We start from the raw sequence: 21,545 nt of genomic DNA on the forward strand, positions 1-21,545 counted from the left end.
AGACACCGGTGTTCAGTCCACACTTTATTAAGAAAGGAACATGCACACCTCCGAGGCCCTCCTGGGAGTCTCAGGCAGAACACGCTCTGAGCGCTGGGCCTGGCTCCAGCGTCTGTCTGCCCTGCAGTTGAGGGGAGCTGGTGCCCAGCAGGGTGCGGGAGCTGTCCCGCCTTCCCTCTAGGCTTGGAGAGCTGGGGGCGGAGCCTTGGCTGGCCTAGGGGTTGAGCCAGGGGTGCTGGAGGCAGTCGGCGGCGCTGGCCCGCTTTTCTGGGATGTACTCCATCATGGGCAGCAGGAAGGCGCTGAACTGCGTGGCCTGCTCCAGGGGCCACTCGTACTTCTCCATCAGCACCTCGTACAGGCCCCAGTGCTTGAGATTGTGGATGTGCCGCAGCTCTCCTGCAGGCAGGCCGCGGGTGTCACGCTCCATCTCTGTCCCGCCGCCTGCTTGCTGCTTAGGCCCTGGCTTCTGGGACGCAGTGTTCCCACTGTTGCAGATCCCAAGGTCCCCGTCCCACCCTCCCTGCAGATACATGGCCTGAGCCTGCTTGGGCCCTCACCTCTCCGGTTGAAGAACTCCCGGGAATAGCGGCCCGAGAGGGCGAAGGCGGGGGGGATGTCCCCCAGAAGCTCCACGATGTGAGCGATGTGGTCTGTTGGCAGAAAGAGGAGGTTGGGGGCGGGCAGGAGGCCGGGAGACTGAGCTCAGGGCCCACATCCCCTACCCTCGTCACGACTGTAGTCTTCTCCAGAATGCGGCTCGAACAGGTAGTCTCCAGTCGCCAGCTCGAAGGCCTGGAAGGGGGAGGAGGTGAGGCTGCTGTCCGGTGGGCTGGTGGCCCTGGGCACAGGGCGGTCCGGGCGGGCGTACCATGCAGGCCGTGCTCCAGATGTCTGCCGGGGGGCCATACTCAGCACCAATCAGAACCTCGACGGCCCGATACTGCCGAGTCTGGATGTCCTCTGTGAAGTGCTTGTGCTGGAGGCAATGGGAGCCCTGGGGCTGGGGCAAGGCTGGCTGCCCCCACGGACCCTACCCCACCTGATCCATGCACCCGAGGAGCTCGGTGGCGCTTGCTCTGAGCCTTGGGGTCCCCAGATCTCCCAAGAGGGACAGGCCAGGTGATCTGAGGCAGAGGCTGACCCCTTCCTAGTGGCCTCTGCCCTTGGCCACGGCCCAGTGCTACTGACTGGGCAGGACTGATGCCGAACCAGCTGATGGTTCACGTGTGCTGCAGGCCGGGGTGGGGCTCCCCAAGAGTGGGCCTGTACCTCCATCCTTGGACCAGGGTCCCCCACTCTGCTCTCCCAGGCTTGCTCGTACCACCCAGCAGGCGTTGCCCAGGTCTGCGATCTTGATCTTGATTTTATCTGCATTTTGGGGCTCCAGGGGGTTCACCAGGAGGTTTGAGGCACCGAATGGTGCTGGGGAAGGAAGAGCAGGGAGACTGAGCCGCTTTCACTCCTGCCAGCCCTGCCTGCCCACCACCTGCCACCCAACTTACTGCTGGGCGACAGGAGGCCTCCGGTCTCGCGCTGATTGGATGAGCCAGAGAGGATGGAGCAGGAGGCAGTAGAGAAAAGGGAGCCAGAAAAGCCTGAGGTCTGTGAGCTGGGGCTGAGGCTGCGGCCGCCCCCTGGGGCGGGGGAGGAGGAGGCTGGGGAGGGGCCTGCCCTGGCGCCCCCAGGGTGGCAACCCGAAGAGGAGGTGGAGCCGCTGCCACCCTCTAGTCTCAAGCCGGAGTCTGGGGAGACGGGATGGAGGTGGAGAGTGAGCGGATTCCCTGCAGCCTGCATTGCACTCTGCAGCCCAGCACCCGCTGTGGCCCCTCACCCTCGGCCTGGGCCGCGGCCTCCATGGCCTCCAGCCTCTGCAGGTCCCGCAGCCGCTCCTCCAGCAGCCGCTTCTGCTGTTTTCGTTTGCGCCTCATCTTCTTCCTCTTGTTTTTGGACAGCTTACCCGTCTGCCGTCAGAGCCAGGGTCACCCCAGGGTTCCTGTCGCCCACCCCAGGAAAGAGGCCTCCGGGCCCCAGGGCTCCCATGGATGCCAGAATGTGGCGCCGGCACCCCTGGACACCACCTCCTCACTACTGTCCCTGCCTCCCCACCTGCGGCCCAGCTCCCCACAGCTTCATTAGGAGTGGGAGGACCTGGCCGGCCCGCCTCGGTACTCTCTGTCCCCTCCCAGCCCCAGCTAAGGCAGCCAGAAGTGGCCATTCAAGGATGACAACATCCTTTCACCAAGAGCAGTTTGGGGCACGTGACCCACCCCGGGTATCACCCTCAGCCCAGCCACCCAGCCTTTTGGGAGTGCCACTGTGGGAGTGTGGGAAGGCGGGGGAGTGGGGCCAGCGTGACCCAGGAGTGAGCTCTGGGACGGCCTCTGGTTTGCTCAGACGGGAGAGGATGCAAGGGAAAGGGAGCCCCACCCCAACTTACCAAGACCTCCTGGGGGGCAGTGCTGACTGGGAGTGCAGGTGGGGAGCAGGGGGACAGGAGGATTGGAGACTCAGGCAGGGGCTCAGGCCCAGAGGCCCTGACCCCGCCCCATGCGGGCCCTTGGTACCTATGGAGCGGGAGGGGGCTGGCGCCCCTGCCTGCTGCCACTCGGTAGCCTCGGCTGCCAGGCGCCTGACGTAGGCATCCCCCACACACAGCAGGATGTTCTCAGGCTTGATGTCCGTGTGGATGATCTTGCACTTGGTGTGGAGGTAGTCCAGGCCATGCAGCACCTGCAGAGAGCCGCACCTGACCTCCATCAGCTCCTGCCCAGGCCGGGCTGGGCAGCCCAGTGGGCAGCACTCACCTGCCTCACGATGCTCTTCACACAGGGCACAGGCAGGCCCTGGTAGTTGGACTTGATGATCCATTTGAGGAGCTGGTGGCCTAGCACCTCCAACACCATGCACACATCTGGGCTGGGAGTGAAGGGTGGCCAGCGGGCAACAGCTGGGGGAACAGCAAGGCTTGGGCCATGCAGAGGTGGGGAGGCAGGATGTGCCCTGGGCAGTCCTGGTCACCATTACGCTGGTGTCATTGATAGTGTCCCTGTCACTCTCAACAGGTATGCCAGTTGGGATAATGCATTTTGTGGTCATCCTAGCGGAGCAGGCACAGAGGCCTCTTGGGCCAGCCCAGTCCCATGCCAGTCATGCCATAGGGCCTCTTGGCATCCCCCAGAGGGAAGGCAGTGCTACAGAGGCAGCATCTGCCATTTGGGGTAACAGCAATGTCCATGGATCATCACTAGCTTGTCACCACCCCCACGTAAACACCATTACCCAAAGGGGCAGGGTCTCATCAGAGACTCGAGGTACTGGGAGGGCTGCAGGCCCATTGTGCGATCTACAGACTGAGGCTCTGGCAGTGGGGACCCTGGTTTGGTGGCCTTTGGCTGCCACACTGCTTTGCTCTTCCTGCAAAGGATACGGACTCCATTGACTCCTGAGATTCTGAAGTCATCAATGAGCTGGACAATGGTCTCTCTCTTGGGATCACTGGGGTCGCTGTCCCGGACCTGGAGTAAAAGCCAAGGGGCCACAGATGGTTCCAACCTGCCCCTCTCCAGCAGCTCCCTTCAGTGTACCCTGAAGCAGCGGTAGCCCCCACTCCTGCTCCAGCTGCGCCATGCTGTGAGAAAGGCCACCAGCCCCTCCTGCCCTTCACCCATTCCTCCAGATCCTCCCCTTCTGGCCCAGCCAGCTGGAGGCTGCCCCTCGGGGAGCCCCGCCCTACTCTGCAGAGCCCCGGCAGGCCCTGCACCCACGTTGCCAGGCCCCAGGAGCTGGGAGTGGGCAGGGGAGGCGCCTCACACATTTCAGGAGCTTGATCTCATCCACAGCTGTCTCCGTGTAATGCCCTGCACTCTTCACCACTTTCAGGGCCACAAAGCGCTTGCGCCTGCAATACCGAGACCCTTGTAGGCTGTGGCCCTGGCAGGAGCCACGGCGGGGATCAGGGTGGCACCAACCAAGCCCAGGGACAGGATCCCAGCCAGCTGGGCCCGGGAGGCGAAGGAGGCACTCACTGGATGTCCCAGCAGAGCCAGACGGTAGAGAAGTGGCCCCAGCCCAGTTTGCGCACCACGTGGTACCGCCCATTGAACAGGTCCCCGATCTTCACAGGGTAGTAGCCGCCTGCCAAGGGGAGGCGATAGATCAGGGCGGTGGGGGTCCTCCCCTGGGTCACTCCCCTGGGTCCCCAAACAGCTTGGCTCCACTAGCCACCTGGCCTGTATGGGCCCGGGCTGCCCTGGGTCCCTGCAGTGGCCATGAGGCCACATGTGTCCAAGACCAAGCCTCACCCTTGCAGTAGTCCTTGGGGTCTTCCTGTTCCTCGTCATCAGAGCCCAGAAGCCCCTGCAGCATCTGAGGCGCCGGTGTGGCCAGGGCTGGTTCAGAGCCCGAGGACTCGGGCCCGCAGGAGGCCTGTGAGCTGTGGGTGGGGTGGGTGGGCAGTGAGTGTCAGAGACGCCAGGGGCCCTGGGTGCCCAGGCTGAGCCCTACCTGCTGCTGCTGCCGCCACTGTCCCCACCACCGCCTGTGCTGGCGCTCATCCCGGCCGCGCAGCCAGCAGCTCCGGTGCCCCGGGCGGCTGCTCCTGTGGGGCCCGGCCCCGGCCTGCAAATTTATAGCCTCAGCCGGCCGCTGATCTCACCCGCCTTTATAAATAGCCTCCCAGCTGCTCGGCTGTGGGCAAGGTATGCAGCACGGGGAGGGGGCAGCGTGACAGCGGCCCAGAGAGCCCAGCCCCCAGGCCAAGCCCCCTTCCTGCTCCAGGCCCACCCTGGAGGCAGAGGGAGCTATTGCTGGGGGACCAAGGGCAACTGGGCCCCCAGGCTGAGTGCCTGCACCTGAGCTGAGTGGGAGGTCCATACAGCCGTGAAGTAACCCTTACCCCAGGCCAAGCTCCTGTGCTCCAGTGCCTACCTCGGGGACATGCTCCACTTGGCGACCTGGTCCTTACGCCAAGCCCCGACCACCCATGCCCCTGTGGGCGTCCTCCTGGAGGTGCCCCTCTCATTCCCATGGGAACTCCATCCCTGGCTGCTCCCAGCTGCTTCCTGCTTCTACTGCACTTCGTCAGCCTCTAGGACAGGTGGGAGCCCCATGCCCTCTGAATGTGGCATTATTGGGTATCCCTCATTTCCACTACCAAAGGCACTAGGCCTGCTGACGGGAGGCCTGGGAGCTTGCCAGCCCAGAACCTGCTCCTGCGGCCCTGTCTGGCATTCTGGCTCCCAGCGCCTACTTTCCCTCTCCACCATTTGCCAAGTGCCTGCCGTGGGCGCCTCCATAGCTGGACACGGGGGAAACAGCAAGAAGCCACTCGCTGCTGGGGACAAGCAAACCCATAGCCACTTTCCCATGAGTGTGGTGGTGACTGAGGGGCCTGTGACCTAGAGGCTGCATCCTGAGAGAACAGGAGAAATTGGGTCCCCAGAAGCATCCAGGGAAGCACAGGGCACAGCGGGGCAAGGCTTGCAGCCGGACACATTCTAGCTCTCCACGTGCTGGTCACAGTGGGTGAATGTTTCGGGGGCAAGGGCTAGAGGACTAGAGTCTGTGAGTTCAATGTGGAGCTTGGGCAGCGTAGCGGGGGGTGGTCACTGAGCTGCTCAGCAGAAGATCACTCTGGCTGCTTCAAGGACAAGGGAATAGAGGGGTGAGAGTGGGGCTGTGGGGTCAGCTAGGGCCTGCTGGAGGAGTCCCAATGAAGGGGGTGGTGCTTGGCAGGGAGGGGGCTTGTCCCAAGATATTGGTGCAGTGTTACTGAACTGGTAGGGGTGGGACAGGCATTGGTGGAGGGGCTGCCTTCCTGTGGGGCGAGGGAGGTCGAGGGGAGAGTGAAGCCTGGGTACCTGATGGCCTCTCTCTGTCCGTGGGCAGCAGGTTATAGCCATGGGGCTGAGGGGCTCCCAGATCAGGAGAGCACTGGGTCAACTTGGACAGGGAAAAGCAGGGGCTGGGGATTGGGCCCTTTCTAAAAAGACATTTCTGGCTTGGTGGCTCACGCCTATAATCCCAGCACTTTGGGAGGCCGAGGCAGGCAGATCACCTGAGGTCAGGAGTTTGAGACCAGCCTGGCCAACGCGGCAAAAATCCATCTTTACTAAAAATACAAAAATTAGTCGGGTGTGGTAACAGGTGCTTGTAATCCCAGCTACTTGGGAGGCCAAGGCGTGAGAATTGCTTGAACCCTGGGAAACAGAGGTTGCAGTGAGCCGAGATCACGCCACTGCACTCCAGCCTGGGAGAGCGAGCGAGACTCCATCTCAAAATAAAAAGACATTTCTATTTTATTTCCAGATGTAATTTTCCAGCAGGCAAATAAATACAGTGGGGAGAGGGGGAAGGAAGGGGATCCTTATAAATTAGAAACAAGCCCAGGTAGGGGAAGGCAGGCGGGCTGGCTGGCAGGGGAGGCGGCAGGCAGGGAGCCCACTGCTGGGCACAGTGCCAAGCTGTGTACCCTGCGCCCCCTGGTTCTGCTGGCTCCCCTCGGTGGCTGGCTCGGTTCTGGGGTTGTAAGGCACTGCGGTGGTGGTGGATCTGGCTTGCTGCTGTCTGAGCTGAGCTCACAGGTCAGTCACTTTGTTCTCCACCAGGGCAGCGACCTGCTGCAGGCGGCAGGCCAGCTGCAACTTCTGGCCCACAGGGTCCTCCTCCAGGGCGCTGATAATCTGCCCGGGCAGAGGAGGGTTCACATCTGAGCCTGCCCCTCTGCCTGCTGGCCCAGGGCTGCCCACCCTGCTTCCATCTCCACGGGAGCCTGGGGGTCCAGTGGGGGCTGCCTGGTGTCTCCCTGAGGAATCTGAATGAAAACCTGAGTCCCTTCCCCAGCCTGCGCCCTGCCAGCATAGACTGGCACCCCTGCTCCCCTCAGAGGGTCCACGGGCATCCCTCCCCACCGCACCTCCCCTCCAGCGTGCCGTGGCTCACCTGGTCGTAGTACCTGTGGATGTGGCTGTAGAGCTCCTGCAGAGCCTCCAGACAGTGCGGAGCAGAAGTGTAGTTCTGGGGGCACCACGTAGCGGGAGGCAGTGAGGTCCCAGCCTGGTCTTCCAGCCCCAAGCCTCCTCCCCCTGCCCCTGCTCTGCTAGTCTTTCCACCCACATGTGGACAGGTACACCCCCTGGGCCGTGCCTCACCCCGGAGAGCTCAGCCAGAGCCGAGTTCATCTCCTGGTAGCTCGCCGGAGAGCTCTGGTGAATGTCCGCATAGTATCTGGAGGAGCAGGCTTAGTTAGGGGTGGGGCAGTCCCCGTCCCTGCAGCCCCACTGCCTCTGACACCCACCTCTCCACCATCTGCTTGTAGCGTGGGATCTCCCGGGCGTAGAGCAGTTTGTTCACTGGGGAATCCTGCTCCGGAGGGAGGCGCAAGGCATGAGCTAGGAGGTGAAGGAGCCCCCATCATGCTGCCACCGCCCACCCAGGCTTCCCCCATAAGCCTCTCCTCCTCCAGCCCCTGCCAGCTGCTGCTGCTGGCGCTGCTCTCACCCGGCCCACTTTATGCTCTGAGGTGGTACAGGAGTCAATGAAGGTCTGGGCGATGACGGCAAGGATGGCGTCCACGTTGTCCGACACACGCACATCAAAGATGAGTTGTGGGTTCTTCAGGGCATTCACCCAGAACCGCAGCAGAAGACTGGGGGGGGGGCAGGGTGGGCCTGGGCATGAGGCCCTGGCCCAGGTGACCTGGGCCCTAGATCTTCCTCTAAGTTCCAGAAACCCTGGGCAGGTGAATCCACCCTGGGAGCATCCTGGTCCCTCTGGGACTCAGTGGATCCTGTGCACAGCAGGGGCGGGGCAGCAGGAAAGGCACCTGTTAGTCTTCCAGATGTGAAGGGTCCCTGGATCCTCAATGCCGTGCTTCTCCGCTAGCTCATCCAGGAGGTCAAACAGGTATTTCACGGCAATGGGGACGGGCCGGTTCACACTGAGGATGGCCTGGAAGGTGTCGTCCACAAACTTCTGCAGCGTGCCCTGTGAGGCAGGGGACGGGGGCCGTGTGGAGGACAGCATGTGGGGGCTGTTCATGGCTGAGGCCACCCCTGCCCCTCCAGGATCATGACCCTCATCCCCTGGCTTATCAGGGGCCTCTGGCTGAGCCTCCCCTCGGGCCTGGCTGCCCGGGCTGCACTGACCTTCATGGACAGCAGACGGGTGAGGTAGATTTCCGGAATAGCCTTGGCCCGAGCTGGCTCCCGCTCCCGCAGGCTGCTGCGCCGTACCTTGGCCTCTTCTGGCTCCTCGGTGGCTTTCACCAGGTGCCAGAGGTGCACCCCGCCCTCCTCGCCATCCTCCAGCATGGGGATGTCTGGGGACACAGGAGCCTGGCCTCAGGCCTCTGCCCCCTGCCCCTGGCCTGGACTGCCCAGTGCATTCCCCCTACCAGGTGAGGAGGGTGGGGACTGGAAGAAAGGAAGGAGTTGGGCAGAGGAGCTCGGGGGAGCCCCCAGGCCATTGGCCCAGCCTTGGGCAGAGTGGGGCGGGGGATGCAGCCGAGGCAGATGCGTGGCCAGGAATTCTGCCTGCCCAGACTGGACTCCAGTGGCTGCAGCCAGTGCCTAGCTCAGGGCCGACCCTGAGGGACTCACTTTCTCCCAAGGGGCAGCTCTGGGCCAGGCTCTGGGAGATGGCACTGCCACTGTGCAGCTGAGGGATGAGCCCCACTGTTGCTCCATCTGGGACCTGGCGGAGATGGTAGTGGAGGCGGTGCTGACCCCAGCCAGGTGCCCGCACCGCTCCCACCCTGCCTGGCCTGGCCCCCCTCGCACCTTGTAGTGCTGCAAGGTGTTCAGTCTCTTCCAGTGGTTGTGGGTCACAGAGGTCAAGTCTTCATCCGACAGGGTCAGGTGACCAGCCAGGCCTGAGCGCCACTCTGGAGGGAGTCGGGGAAGCGGATAGTCCACAGCCTGCTCTCCTTGCCCTACGCTCAGAGTAGGGCACAGCTGAGGCTCTCCAGGTGCCAAGGGGTGGGGAAGGGTCCCTGGGATGGGTGGGCAGGGCTGGCTCTCTCACCAAGGTCTAGGGCATGCACTGAGGGCCTCTGGGAGAAGGGGGTGCCCTTGTAGACTTGGTCCAACACCTTCTCCTTGACCTGGGTGATGGTGTCGGTGTCGAGCACCCGAGCAGGCACGCGCTGCACCTCGCCGCTGCCTGCAGCCCCGCCAGCCCCGGGCCCCACCAGCACCATCAGCGTCAAGGGCTGGAACTCCACATCCTCCCGCAGCAGGCGGCTATCATTCAGGGTCCGTTTGGCCTTGCCTGTCACGGCATCCACAGGGCCCTTGTCCACCTGGTACTGGATGGCCCGGAAGAGCATGTACAGTGGCTCACCGGCCACCTCCTGCACCGCCAAGATGACCTGGCATCAGCCAAGCGAGAAGGGACCGATGACAGCCCTTCTCACCTCTGTCTTGCCTCTAGCCAGGGAGAGGGTTCAAAGTTCCCTTTCCAAAGCCCCCCTTGCCGGGCCTTGGTCAGACAGGGCGTAGGCAGCAGCCCCCACGTGGTGGGAGGGGAGGATTTTGCCCCTCACCCTCAGGAAGGCGTACAGGCAGACAGCCAGCCAGTTGCTGAGCAGTTTCTCCACCATGGTCTCTGTCCTGCGGGGAACCAGTCACAGGGTCAGGCCTTCATGCCCGCGTCCCTGGTGAGGACGTCTCACTTTCCTTTTCCCCGCCTCCTAGGGCTTCCTGGCTCCACCCACCCTGGGACAGAGCCCACCCAGGGCACAGTGGGGGCAGGTCTGTGGTCAGCCTTCACTCCTACCACTGGGTCCAGGTCAAGGCCCACCTGCGTAGCATGAGCTTGGGGTTCCTGTGCACGTAATGGGCCGCCAGGTCACCCAGCAGGGTCCTCATGATGTCGGTCAGGTACTCCAGCTTGCCATGCAGCACCAGTGACAGCAGCGAAGCCACATGGCAGCGGTCCCTCTGGGTAAAGCTGGGCTGCTCCTCCAGGGTGTGGATGAGCTGGGCAGGGGGTGGAGGCTAGTCCTGGGAAGCCCCACTCTTACCCCGCCTTTGTCTCAGACCAGCAGGTCCCCAGCCCACCTTCCTTGCCCACCGGGGACTCCTGCCCCGCGGCCCTCACCGTGAGGAGGAAGAGCTTGCTGTTGAGCAGGTTGGAGAGCTGCGTGAGGCCCTGGCGCGCTGTGGCGCACCGGCCATCCTCTCCTGGCCCCTCGGGCTGGGGCTGCAGCGGGTAGCCGCCGTGGCCAGGGAAGAAGGCTCGCTCGGCGTAGGTGTGGTAGTCCAGGAAGGGGATCCCGCTGGCCTCCAGGTCGCTGCTGAGGTCGGTCATCTCCGTCATGAGGTCTGCAGGCCAAGAGCCGCTGAGGTTTGAGTTCAGGCCGTTGGGCGCCCAGTGCCCCCGCCCCACCTCCGCGCCCACCTGTGAACTCCTTGCGGCACTGGTCTCCGACGCCGGTCTCCAGGCTCTCCAGCTGCAGCAGCACCTTCTGGTAGTCCCGCAGGGCCTGCTTGCTCTTGTGCCTGCAGCCCGGGGCCAGCATCAGCCAGGGCCAGGCGGGCCGCCGGCCCGGGCACCCTTGTCCATGGTGAGGAAGGAAGTGTGCTGGGGGTGGGGGCCTCACCTATACATGAGGGTGAGGAGGAGCACGGCGGCAATCAGCACAGCAGCACCCATGCCCAGGCCTGCCTGGGCCTCCACGGGAAAGGCGGACAGCGGGGGCTCGGCCTCGTACTGTACAGGGCCCAGGGCCAGCCGAACGTTGCCCATCTGCACCTGGGGGGTACGGGGCTCCTGAGTGCATGCTGGTGGTGCCCACTTCACCTGCCCACCCAGGACAAAGACTTACCACAAACTGTGGCAGGGCAGAGCCATTGGCAGGCTGTGGGGCATGCACAGGCGGCTCGCAGTACAGGTGGGTACGTGTGAGCGTCTTTACCAGGCACTCACCGCGGCCGATGTACACACGCACCTCCTCCTTGCTGATGCCCAAGTTGAGGCCCTCACCCTGGGACACACATGGGAGCCTGAGCTGCCGGTCCCCACAGAGGCAGCCCCTGAGTACCCTGGTGGGGCAGGGTTGCAGATGGCCCTCACCTCCACGTCCAGGATGTGGCCGGGCTTGAGGCGGTAGGGGCGGGCAGGCCCCTCATGGCTGAGGGGTGCCAGGCGGGGGTTGGGCTGGTACAGGAAGCCCTGGCCCCCGCTGGCACTGGCGAAATCCACTTGCACATTGTCTAGGGTGAAGAAGACCCGCCTCGGGTGGGCCCCGTCTGGCACGGCAGGGCTCCAGCAGAGGAGGAGGCTGGACGAGTTGGCAGAGCAGACGGTGGAGCACTGTGGGGTATTCAGGGCCGGCCGCAGGTGGAGTGAGCTGGGCTCCACTGTGCGCTGCCAGGGCCATGGCGGCCCCCTCCCCCTCCCCACTGGGCATGGTTAGGGACAACCCTGTCACCTGCTGGTGAGGGGCTCACCTGCAGGAGCCCCCCACCAAGCTGGATACAAGCCTCGGGGTCTGCAGCAGGGGCTCCACAGTTCCTCCTTGGCTCTGGGTCTCGGGGCTGGGTCCTGGAAGCCTGCACTGCGCCGTCAGCCTCCAGCCACACAGACAGCAGGGGCCTCTGTGCCGCATCTAGGCCAGTGCCCCTGACTCGGATCAGCCGCCCGCCCCTGTACCCGGATGACAGTCAGGATGTGGACCGGCGGTGGGCAGCACACCGCAGCCCTCACCCCTCCTTCCCTCCTGCTGGTGCACAGGCTGGCCTGCGGGCTGACCCTCACCCCCGGAAGCTGGTGCTGGGCTCTGCTGCTATAAGCTGGGGGTTGGCAGTGTAGTGGAAGGGGCTGGCGAGCAGTCTGCGCTGCGCGTGGCCAAAGACCACAAGGACTGCTGCTTCTCCTGGGACAGCCTGGGGCCTGGTGCGGCACACGATGGCCTCGGGACACACGGGCTGCAGGCTGCAGGATGGGTGGCAGGGTTGCTCATCTCCGACCCCAGCCCTGGCCCAGCCCCCATAGTACAAGCCCTCCTTTGCCTCCGCTGAACAAGGGCAGGGACCACCAGGGCTGGTCACAGCAGCCACTGCTCTGAATGCACCACCCCCACTATGTAGAAGGAACACTGAGGCCTGTGGGGGTGCCCACTGGGGACTCCTGCCCCTTGGCCCTCACCGTGAGGAGGAAGAGCCCATCTGCATGGGGAGGGGGGAGGCGACGGGTAGGAGCCCATCTGCACCAGATGGTAGCCAGGCTGGGACTCACATGGGACAGGGTTGGCCACCCACAAAGGCGCTGGTGTTGCTGCCTGTCTGGAGGTGCTGACCGCGGATGGTGAGCTGGGTGCCCCCTGCCTGGGGGCCCCAGCGAGGACTCAGGCTCAGCAGGACAGGGTCCTGGGGAACAGCACAGGCTGGGTAGGCACAGCAGCCCCGTCTGGCCCTTCCGCACCCTAGGCCATGCCCAAGGCCATCTGCTTCGGAAGCGCACACCATCTCTGGGCTTTACCTCCTGGGGCCAGAGTGGACCATACTGTCCTTCCCAAGGCCTCTGCACACTGGCCAGCTTCCTCCCAACCAGCCCTGCCGCATGGGGAGTAGGGTGGGACTCTTTCATCCTCACAGCCGGTCTCCCCGCCTTCGCAGAGCATCTTCCCCACCACAGCTTGCAGCCCCCACTGCTCCTGTCCCGGGCTTCCCGACCCAGAAATGGTGCCACCAAGTGCCCAGGGCAGCAGGTCCCAACAGCTTCGTGCCACTGACCTGGTAGGTGAAGTGCTGGCTTGAGATGCCTGGTGGCTGGCTCTTAATGGCCACCCGGACAGGCCCAGTGGTGCCGTTGGGGGCAGGAGATGTCACACACACAATCCTGGGAAGCCAAGGCCCAGGAGCTGCTGAGGGCCAGGGATGCAGGGGACAGCCGGCCAGCTGCTGCTGAGCCAGCCTTCTCCAGCCCACCCCTGACCCAGGGCCCCATGTTTCGTGGCCGCAGGCCTGCCATCTCTCTGGATGGCTGTCTCTGAGGGCTTCCCCACCCATCCTCACCCTTCAAGTGCCTCACCGGGCCGAGGTGCGGTAGAGAGAGGGCTCAGGGTTGCAGGGCCGACTGGCCACGCTCACGGCGTACTGCACGTCGGTGAAGGTCCGGCCCAGGTTGGAACCCAGGATGGTGAGGGCCAAGCCTCCCTCAGGGGGACCGGTCAGGGGCTCGACCTGCAGCAGCCAAATGATGGCAGATGGCGAACCCACGCCTGACTCTGCACCCCCCTGCTCCTACACCCACGCCTGACTGCAGTTCCAGGTGCCCGCCAGCCAACCAGGCCAGCTGCTGGGGTTTGGGGGCCTGAGGCAGGGCTGGTTTGACCACGGAGGATAGGACAGTGGGGGTAGGAGAAGTGGGACACTGGGCTGTGTGGCCCCAACAAGGAGACTCCACTCAACCCTAGAGGCAGGGGCTTACTGCATCGATGCTGGGGGCCGGACACCGCAGCTCCACGGCCTCTGGTGGGCACAGGGGCCCGTAGCGACAGGCAGGCTGGCCGTCAGCACACCACAGGCAGCCCAGGCTGCTGTTGGCCGCTTGGCAGTGGCTGCAGTCCGGGTGGCCCATGGCACAGTCATACAGGGTCACTACGGAAGGTCAGGCAGTGCACTAAGCGCCTGTCTGCCACCCACCCTGCCCCGCGGGCCTGGCTGTCCCCGGGCTCACCATAAAGTGCACGGGCATTGTCCAGCCGCTGGGCCTTGCCCTGGGTGACATAGATGGGCACTGGGAGCTCCCGCTGGGACATGGAGGGCTGGAACTGTGGGCGGAGCATGGTGTCAGGCTGGGTGCCCACTCAGGGCACCTCTGACTCTTGTCTTCTCTGGGCCATCCCCCAGAATGAATGTGATTATTCCCTGCCTCTCCCCCAAAACTGGGGTCCAGGGACAGAGGCTGTGGGCCCCAAGGCTCTCCACAAAGATGGCAGAGCCCTGAGGGTCTACAGAAGCCCGGGGGACAAGAGGGTTCGGAGGGCAGCCGCTCACCTGATGGGCCTGGCAGTGGATGAGGCCCGAGTCCCCTGCTGTCTCCTCCAGGATAGCTGGCAGCTCACGAAGTTCTCCAGGCAGCTCCAGCCAGCAGTGGAAGGAGGCAGGCAGGCCCTGGGGGAGGACGCTGTCAGGAGCCGGGACATGCTCTTGGCTGCCCCCACCGCCCTGTCCCCTGCCCTCCTGAGGGCTCACTTGGAAATGCCGAAGGTTCCGCACGAGTAGGGCCAAATGGCTCTCCCAGCCCACAGGCACCAGGTGGGGGCCTGCCAGGCCTTCGACCTGTGGGCAAGCCCCTGGGCCACGCGCCTGGACATCCACCTGGGCAAACGAGAGCCCTCAGCCCTTCAGAAGTCAAGGGACCTGCAGCCGGGCGGCCCTGGGAAGGGTGGAGAAGGGGCGGCTCTGCCTTTGCCCGCAAGTTGGGCCCACCCACCTCCTGGGCACTGTAGATGGTCCTCTCGCCCTCTGGGCAGAGCTCTCCATACACGCAGTGGCTACTCTGGGGGCACCAATGACATCGCCATATGCTGCCCACGCAAGCGCGACACCTGGAGGGGCAAGACAGCGGCTCAGCTGAGTGCCCTCTGGGGTCGCCACCCCTACCCCAGGAGGCAGGCCCAGGGACTCACGGGGCAGCCACCGCCAAGGCCTGGATGGCACTACAGTCATAAAAGGAGAAGTTGGTGGCAGCCACAGCCACATCCTCGAACATCAGGGCCAGAGGCACAGTGACGTGGTCTGGGAGGGGACAGTGGGGGCAGGACAGGTCAGGTAGCTCCTGCCCCCTCCAGCTCCCACCCCAGCTCCCTACCCCATGGGCCACTCACCTGTGCCTGGAGGGTTAAGTGGCACCTGGTCTTGGGGAGGGGTGACACAGGCCACATGGGGCCCTTCCACAGAAGCCAAGCTGTCATAGTCCCCGAACGCACAATGGAAGTATTCATCTGCAGCCAGGGTGGGGAGCCAGGGGACAGACAAGGTGACCTGGGATGCAGTGGGGAGAAACAGGGAAATGGAGCCAGAGCAGAGGGGACGGGAAGCAGGCGGGGTTCATGCTGCCCAGGGGGTCCAGTGGAGGTGCGCGCCTCACCTGACCCTGCTCCTGGCGGGGGTGGTGGCCTGGCAGCAGACTCTGGATGTGTGGGCAGTGGCTGTCCTCCTCATAACTCCACAGCCACTGGTTCGGTTGGCCTGCCCGCCTGCACTGGCCCTTCCGGGTACACCTGCCAGGCAGGGGCCCATTGGGTCACCGTGGGGGTTCTAGGCTCCAAGGATGAGCGGCAGCAGGCCGGCCCAGAAGGAGGTGTGAAGGGGACTGTGCCCAGAGAGGAAGGGCCAAGCAAGCATGGACTCCAGCCGTGACTGAGCGGCAGCTGCAACTGGGCTGGAGTACACAAAGTGACTCGGGGCTGCCTTCAAGGATTTCTGGGGCTGCCGCATGGAGCATGGGTCAGAAAGGGAGCTGCGTGGACGTCCCGGTCCCTGGCTGGGGCTGCTGGGATGAAGAGCCCACAGACTGGGTGGTGTTGGAGGGGACTGGCTGCCAACCGGATTCATGGCTCGGTGAGATGGGGCTGGATAGGTGACCTCTGCGGTGGCCCCAAGCGTCCTGGCACACCTAGGGCTGCTCCCAGGGGCAGTCTCCTGGCACACACCAGCTGAAGGCCCTTGCCTAGGCAGAGGCTCAGTGCTCACCTGCCCTGGAGGACACACCAGCCGCACAGCGGGTCCTGGGCCTGGAGGCAACTGGCACAGTCAGGGAACTGGGGGCAGGCCGCCACAGGTATCTGGTCCACCTAAAGGGGCAGCGGGGCAGAGAGGCAATGGGCACGAGACTCGGGCCACGTGTGCTGGCCCCTTCAGCCCCAGGACGGCCCTCACCTGGTGGGCAGTCAGGACATAGAGGTGACTGCCACTGCTGTCCAGCAGCAGGTCTGGGCTGATGGCCGAGCCCAGAGGTCCCACTTGCTGGGAGTGGTAAACCTGGCCCCGGGAGCTGTGGAGGAACACCTGAGTGGAGGACAAGGACAAGGCTTACCCAGATGGCCAGAGGCTGCCCGTTCAGGGGACATCCCCTCCTCCCAGTGGGGGCTCCTTTTAAGAGCTAGCTCCCCTTCCTGCCGGGCCATCGAGGGAGGACACGTTGCTTCCCCCACTCAGCACCCTTACTCCGGGACAGCAGCAGCACCCTGGGTGAGGCCCTGCATACCAGGGACAGTTCTGCCAGGTGGGAGGGCAGCTATGGGGAGACAGGAAGGTCACCAGGAGGCACCACGCCCTGCCCACCCCACCCAGCCACCCCAGCCACCTTCACCGTGAGCCCCCCACCAGCTGGTGAAGGCAGGGCTGCAGGGGTGGCACCCAGCCAGCAGTCACTGTGTGGCAAAGCCCCCTGACCCACTGGTGGGATATGGGCTAAGAAAGAGGTGGAAGGTTCTGGGTGCTTCCCTGAGCCTCATGGCCAGGGGTACACCCAGCCGGACAGCAAGGTGGGCCCTCACCTTGTGCAGCTGGCCCTGGGTGTCCCCCAGGAAGGCGATCATGTGCCCATCTGCCTGGAGGGCTGCCACGGCGCTGACCGGCTGCGTGAGCTGCAGCAGAGGCTGGGCCTCCAGGGGCTGGCGGCCAGCAATGGGGCTGGGGGTGTGTTCGTCACCGCAGGGGTACGACTCGGGAGAGTCCTACATGGCACGGAGCAGAAAATCAGTCCCCGGAAGAGGGTCAGAGCGGCAGTCAAGGGGGATGCCCAGGCTGCCAGTCAGAGGACAGCCAGCCACCCCTGGGAGGACCCCAACGCCCAGCAATCAGGGCCAAAGGGCCAGGGCACCTGGCAAGCTCGCAGCACCCAGGAGAAAGGCAGAAAGAAACGGGTGGAGAGCGGGCAGGAGACCTGGCTGAGGTTGGCTAACAGTTCCCACGGGAGGGCACCCACCCCTGCCTGGTGCTGAGAGATGCCAGCCCATCTACAGAGGGAGGGGGATGGAAGGGCACGCCACTCACAAGGGGCAGAGTGACACAGCGCGACGTGACGCCGTACTCCACGGTGGCTTCCTCTGCACCGCTGGGGCCTCGGCCGCCTGCCGTGTAGCAAAGTCTCCGGGCCTGCTCCATGCTGGCGCCCAGCTCCACCATGGGGAAGGCGCAGAGTGCTGCCTGGGTACCCCTTGGGCCCGCGGCAAATGCCCCCAGCAAGGTGCCTGGGGCAAGGAAGGCGGCCTGGATGAGGCCCTGGCCCTGGCAGGCCAGGGGGACCTCCACGTAGGAGTACAGGTTGGCATCCCCCAGGCAGACGCGGGCCACGTAGGAGCGGTACTCAGCCTGGGCCCGGGCCCCGCGGCGGCGGAAGACAAAGTAGGCAGAGCTGTTGTCGGCAAAGGCCCCCACGTAGCTGTTATTGTAGTCGGAAAAGTCGCCCACCACCAGGCGGCCCAGGCCCTCGCTGGAGAAGGGCTGAGGCCCCGCCAGCTGGCGGACGGCCAGGGGTGGTACCCCTGCTGACAGCTTGCCCGCCAGGCCTCTGGCCACAAGCAGGAGGTCCCGGCTGGGCGAGGGCACCACCAGCCCCACCGTCGCCACTCCTGGGGTATTGGCAGCCACAAACTGCCCGTCACCAGGGTCCTCGGCCTGGTACAGCACCTCAGCCACGTCCCCGAGGCGCCGTGTCTCACACACGCCCTGCCGCACCTGCCCGCAGGCCACCAGCTCCTGGGTGCGGCTGCTAACCAGCAGTAGCTGGTTGGCATTGTCGGTGAGCTGGGCTTGCGGGCACTCGGCCGGGTCACGGAAGGGCACACAGTCGGGGCTGTCGATGACAGGACCGGTGACAGCCGTGGCCTCGAGCTGCAGCTCAGGGCTGAGCTGGAAGAGGCGGTTCACCGCGCCGACATAGAGCGTGCCTCGCCCAGCCGCTAGTGCCAAGTGGTTGAGGGTGGTGTTGGGTGCGGAGAAGCGATGGGCGCCTGTCAAGGGCAGTGGTGGTGGGGACAGCAGCAGCAGGAGGAGGCAGAGGCCGAAGGGAGGCCAGCGAACCATCACGGGGGCCTGTGAGAAGGCACGAGTCAGGCCAGTGGGGGCCCAAGGCTGGCGGGACCAGAGGAAGGTGGAGAGAGGCCAGGGAGGGAGGGAGGGAGGCAGAGAGACAGAGGGCGAGCGGGAGTGAGCGGAGATGAAGAGTCAGAAGGGGCACAGAGAGAGGTGGACCGAAGGAGGGACAAAGACTGTCCAAGAGCTGGAGCAGGAGGCGGGGAGGGGACACACGCGCACTCACAGGCACACAAGGAGAGAATTCTTTCATCTCCTACTTGATATGCAAGTAGATTGTTGAAGGGGGGCAGGTCCTGGAAAGCCACAAGAGTGGTAACAGAGGGACTCTGAGTCACAGAGGGGGCAGGGAGGGAGAGAGGGCAGGGGAGGGAGGGAGGCTGCGGGAGCTGGAAGGCTGGCGGAAGCTGTGTCACAGCACACTGCTGTGACTGCCATCCAGACAAGAGAGATGGCAGCGGGGCGAGAGGAGTGAGGCCCGTGTGGGGCACGAGGGACAGGGCAGGGAGAGAAACACTGCTCTGGGCAGCCGGGGCCAGCGGCAAGGGGGAGAGCCAGGCAGCCACGGGCTGGGCAAGGAGCAAGTCGGAGAGGAGCAGGGTCAGGGCAGGGGTAGGGGGCACTGGGGTGAGCCAGCAGGGGTGCTGGGAGAAGCCAAGGGTGCCAAGAGGCAAGGCAGGCTGCAGGGGTACAGGGAGGCCAGCTCCTGCCCCATGGGCCCCATGGGTCTCTCAGGGCCTGGCACAGGGGACCTCAGTGTGGGAGTGACCCGGGAGAAGGAGAGCCAGGAGAGCTGGCTAGGGGAGGGGCAGGGAAGGGGTGCCAGACTGGAGATGGCTGAGCCCCTGAGGGTGAGAGGTGAGAGCAGCCCCTGCTGTGGCCCCTGCTGCCCCCCCGCAGAGAGATGCTGTCCTGGGCAGAGCCTGTGGGAAGGGGTGGACACTGGGCAGAGCTCCAGGCCCAGGCCCTGAGCTGAGCAGGGGTCCACGTAGCTGGGCGTGTGGTCACGTGCCGACCCGGAGTGGGGCCGCTGGGACTCGGGGCAGAGCAGCGCCTGGAGGAAGGCCCAGGAGCCCTTATCTCAGGAACACAGGCGGGAAGAGCTGGGCATTTCCTGTGGACCCCGGGCTATCTGTGGTCGTGCCTGGCATGTGTGAGAGGCTGCAGCCTGTGTCCTGGGCCCTGGCCAGAGCCATCCTGCCCCATCCTGCCCCACCCTGCCCCTCCCAGGAACATCTTTGGGGATGTGGGGCCTGGGCACTTACCATGAAATGGAGCAGCAGAGGGGTCTTCTGGGCGGCGCGGCACATCCGCTCAGCTCAGCTGCCCCAGGGCAGTGGTGATGGGCACGAGATGGCTGTGGGGGGCATTGCCCTGAGTGGGAGGGAGACAGTCAAGGCTCAGCCCCATTCGAGCTGGCCTGGGGGAGGAGGGGTGGGGAGGTGGCGCCCAAGGCCTGGCGACCAGGCTCCCTCACAGCTGGCAGCTTTGTCAATAGTGGCCAGGCCAAGGCAGCCCTGCCTCCACCACAACAATGTTTCCTCTGTCCGGAGGCCAGGCCAGGGCCCCACTTGTTACAGCTGTCACCCCCACCCAGGCTATTCTGGACAGGGGGCTCCTTGCCACTTCCCGCCCTCAGGGAGCCACCCCCGGGATCCAGGGACAAAGGGCCAGGGTTCCTCCAGCCAGCCCTCCCCCTCAGGCCCTGCCACCCCTATGTCACTCAGCATGCCCCTCCCTGACTCCCCTGGGTCCCTGTGAAGGGCACAGGGTGGGCTGTACAGCCCCTGCAATGCCCCTGCAGGTGCCAGTGGTAGCCTTGGGGCCAGTGTGCAGTACCAGTCCTGGCCCTCAATGCCTGTCATTGTCCAAAAGATCTTCCCCCATGCCCCTGGCCCAGCCCTGCCCCTGGGGACTGGTGAAGTGGTGCCAAGTACAGCATGGTGGCAGCGAGCAGGGCATGGGAGGAGGCTGCTTGAGACAGGCTGAGGCAGAGGGTCCACAGGCCCCCTGAAGCACCATCCATGCCCAGGGCGTGGAAGGGAGGGGCAGCTAGCAGCTGGCCAGAGGCACAGGAGTAGGTGAGCTGGGGATGGAGTCTCTGCCTCCCCCCGCAGCATGGCAGCAGTAGGCTCCCGGGCATGGTGGCAGCAGGCTTTGGGGGTGGGGAGCCAGGTGGGCAGTGTCTCCACCCTGTACTCTGCCCGGGACTGGCACTGGCTCTCCCATTTTGGGGAAGAAACTCAGTTCCCTACCTCCTAACCCCAGGGTTGCCCCTCGGGGGACACCATGCTCCCAGGCCCCTAGTGCCATCATCAGGCTGGGCTGGCACCCGAGGGCTCTTGCCTGACCCCAACCAGTTGGCCCTAAGACCCTGGCTTCTCTCTGGCCAAAGCACACCCTGAGGCTTGGGAGCCCCTGCATTCCGAACCCGACCCTGCCCTGGCTCCTGCCTACCTGGCGGGCCTCTGGCGAGGGCCAAGGAGCAGCTGGCGGTGCCAGGAGCACGTCTTGCGGAGCCCCAGCCTCCCTCCCCACAATGCAATGGTGCCCAGCCTGGCCAGGCAGCCCAGCCTCTCTCCACCCGCCCCTTTGCCCAGCGGTGCAGGGCAGGGTGCTGCTGCCCTCTGCTGGCCCCGGCGGGCATGACGGAGGGCTGACCGTGGGCACCGGGCTGGAGCAGGAGAGAGAAGGCAGCGCCCTCCTCTCGGCTGGGCATTCCATAACGTGGCACAAAGCACCTACTGGATGCCAGGCCTGGGCTCGGCACTGGCACTATTCAGCAACAAAGCGTGCTGTGGATGGTTAAACACACAAGTCGGGAAACAGCACGGGAGGTTAGGAGAACTCAGGCAAACCTGGGACTTTTCTGCTGGGGCACTGTTCCCCTGGGGCAGGGTCACCCACGGAGGGGTGGGCGGAAGGGGAAGAACAGTGAGACCGAGGGGCCCACGAAGGAGGAAGAAATGGTGACGGGGCTGGGGAGGCCTAGGGGTGAGAAGCTTGGCCCAGGTGACTGGAGCCCTGGGGGCAGTCAGGGTGTGGGGCCGGGTGTTCGCCCCGGAGCCCAAAGGCCCAGCAGACTCGGGGTGTGGGCGCTTCCCTGAGCAGCTGTGTTATTCTTTCCAATCTGCATGGAGAGAAATGGGGCACATAGGTGGGTGACTTGCCCAGGGCTTTGGCCTGACGTCAGTTCCCCAGAGAGCACTCCACGGAGATGGGATTTGAACCCAGGCATTCTGTCTAGGGTCATGCTCTGGACCACTGAGTCCCAGAGCCAGAGCCTGTCACCTGCAAGCAATGAGGACGTGGAGGCAAACCAGGAAGGCCTGTGGGAATAGACCACCAAGAAGCGAGTGAGTAGCCGGCGAGGGGTCTCTCCCTAACAGGAAGGTCAGGCAGCCTTGAAGGGGCCAGGGAGGGGTCTAGAAGCTCTTCCTCTCCCTGTCTTTCCCCCACGCCTACCCCAACACATACACACACATGTCCTTGCTG

At 64.6% G+C, this 21,545-nt stretch overlaps 2 protein-coding genes across 4 annotated transcripts; both read right to left on the minus strand.

The window, feature by feature from the left end:
* Nucleotide 1: 1 nt before the first annotated feature.
* Nucleotides 2-5,222, minus strand: SRPK3 (SRSF protein kinase 3). The gene is made up of 15 exons (XM_003943884.4): nucleotides 4,507-5,222; nucleotides 4,305-4,435; nucleotides 4,029-4,137; nucleotides 3,814-3,901; nucleotides 3,431-3,518; nucleotides 2,808-2,914; nucleotides 2,568-2,733; nucleotides 2,441-2,466; nucleotides 1,835-1,964; nucleotides 1,506-1,745; nucleotides 1,325-1,425; nucleotides 872-979; nucleotides 726-795; nucleotides 561-653; nucleotides 2-399 (listed from the first exon to the last, which is right to left on the minus strand). Exons 1-15 carry the CDS (start codon nucleotides 4,554-4,556, stop codon nucleotides 215-217), a joined length of 1,692 nt encoding a protein of 563 aa, XP_003943933.1. The 5' UTR covers nucleotides 4,557-5,222; the 3' UTR covers nucleotides 2-214.
* A 1,053-nt stretch (nucleotides 5,223-6,275) lies between these two features.
* On the minus strand, nucleotides 6,276-20,611 carry PLXNB3 (plexin B3). 3 transcript variants are annotated; one of them, XM_003943882.3, is made up of 36 exons: nucleotides 20,508-20,611; nucleotides 19,316-19,424; nucleotides 17,010-18,050; nucleotides 16,511-16,690; nucleotides 15,891-16,019; nucleotides 15,705-15,805; nucleotides 15,100-15,232; nucleotides 14,837-14,993; nucleotides 14,639-14,747; nucleotides 14,443-14,557; nucleotides 14,202-14,327; nucleotides 14,004-14,120; nucleotides 13,684-13,777; nucleotides 13,435-13,604; nucleotides 13,036-13,187; nucleotides 12,738-12,843; nucleotides 12,241-12,371; nucleotides 11,761-11,937; nucleotides 11,454-11,649; nucleotides 11,077-11,316; nucleotides 10,829-10,987; nucleotides 10,604-10,755; nucleotides 10,402-10,502; nucleotides 10,102-10,325; nucleotides 9,802-9,980; nucleotides 9,545-9,611; nucleotides 9,025-9,352; nucleotides 8,781-8,884; nucleotides 8,601-8,694; nucleotides 8,148-8,320; nucleotides 7,826-7,986; nucleotides 7,501-7,648; nucleotides 7,298-7,362; nucleotides 7,152-7,227; nucleotides 6,943-7,017; nucleotides 6,276-6,683 (listed from the first exon to the last, which is right to left on the minus strand). In XM_003943882.3, exons 2-36 carry the CDS (start codon nucleotides 19,358-19,360, stop codon nucleotides 6,579-6,581), a joined length of 5,730 nt encoding a protein of 1,909 aa, XP_003943931.1. In that variant the 5' UTR covers nucleotides 19,361-19,424; nucleotides 20,508-20,611; the 3' UTR covers nucleotides 6,276-6,578. The 3 variants fall into 3 exon arrangements, 2 of the variants coding, with proteins under 2 accessions (XP_003943931.1, XP_010330077.1); XM_010331775.2 differs by lacking the exon at nucleotides 11,761-11,937; XR_743898.3 differs by lacking the exons at nucleotides 6,276-6,683; nucleotides 6,943-7,017; nucleotides 7,152-7,227; ... (2 more) ...; nucleotides 7,826-7,986; nucleotides 8,148-8,320 and having other exon boundaries at nucleotides 8,606-8,694; nucleotides 9,092-9,352.
* Nucleotides 20,612-21,545: the final 934 nt, after the last annotated feature.

Source organism: Saimiri boliviensis, chromosome X (assembly GCF_048565385.1).
Source record: "Saimiri boliviensis isolate mSaiBol1 chromosome X, mSaiBol1.pri, whole genome shotgun sequence".
Classification (NCBI taxonomy): Eukaryota; Metazoa; Chordata; class Mammalia; order Primates; family Cebidae; genus Saimiri; species Saimiri boliviensis.

Excerpts from the sequence above, each read along its gene's own strand:
- SRPK3 (XM_003943884.4), bottom strand. The coding sequence starts at position 4,556 with ATGAGCGCCAGCACAGGCGGTGGTGGGGACAGTGGCGGCAGCAGCAGC. Across the intron at positions 1,965-2,440 it reads CTGCCCCCCAGGAGGTCTTG|ACGGGTAAGCTGTCCAAAAA; the intron begins GTAAGTTGGGGT and ends CTCTGACGGCAG. Across the intron at positions 654-725 it reads AGACTACAGTCGTGACGAGG|ACCACATCGCTCACATCGTG; the intron begins GTAGGGGATGTG and ends TTCTGCCAACAG.
- PLXNB3 (XM_003943882.3), bottom strand. The coding sequence starts at position 19,360 with ATGTGCCGCGCCGCCCAGAAGACCCCTCTGCTGCTCCATTTCATG. Across the intron at positions 12,844-13,035 it reads CTCTACCGCACCTCGGCCCG|GATTGTGTGTGTGACATCTC; the intron begins GTGAGGCACTTG and ends TTGGCTTCCCAG. Across the intron at positions 7,363-7,500 it reads CAGAGCATAAAGTGGGCCGG|GATTCCCCAGTGAACAAACT; the intron begins GTGAGAGCAGCG and ends CCTCCGGAGCAG.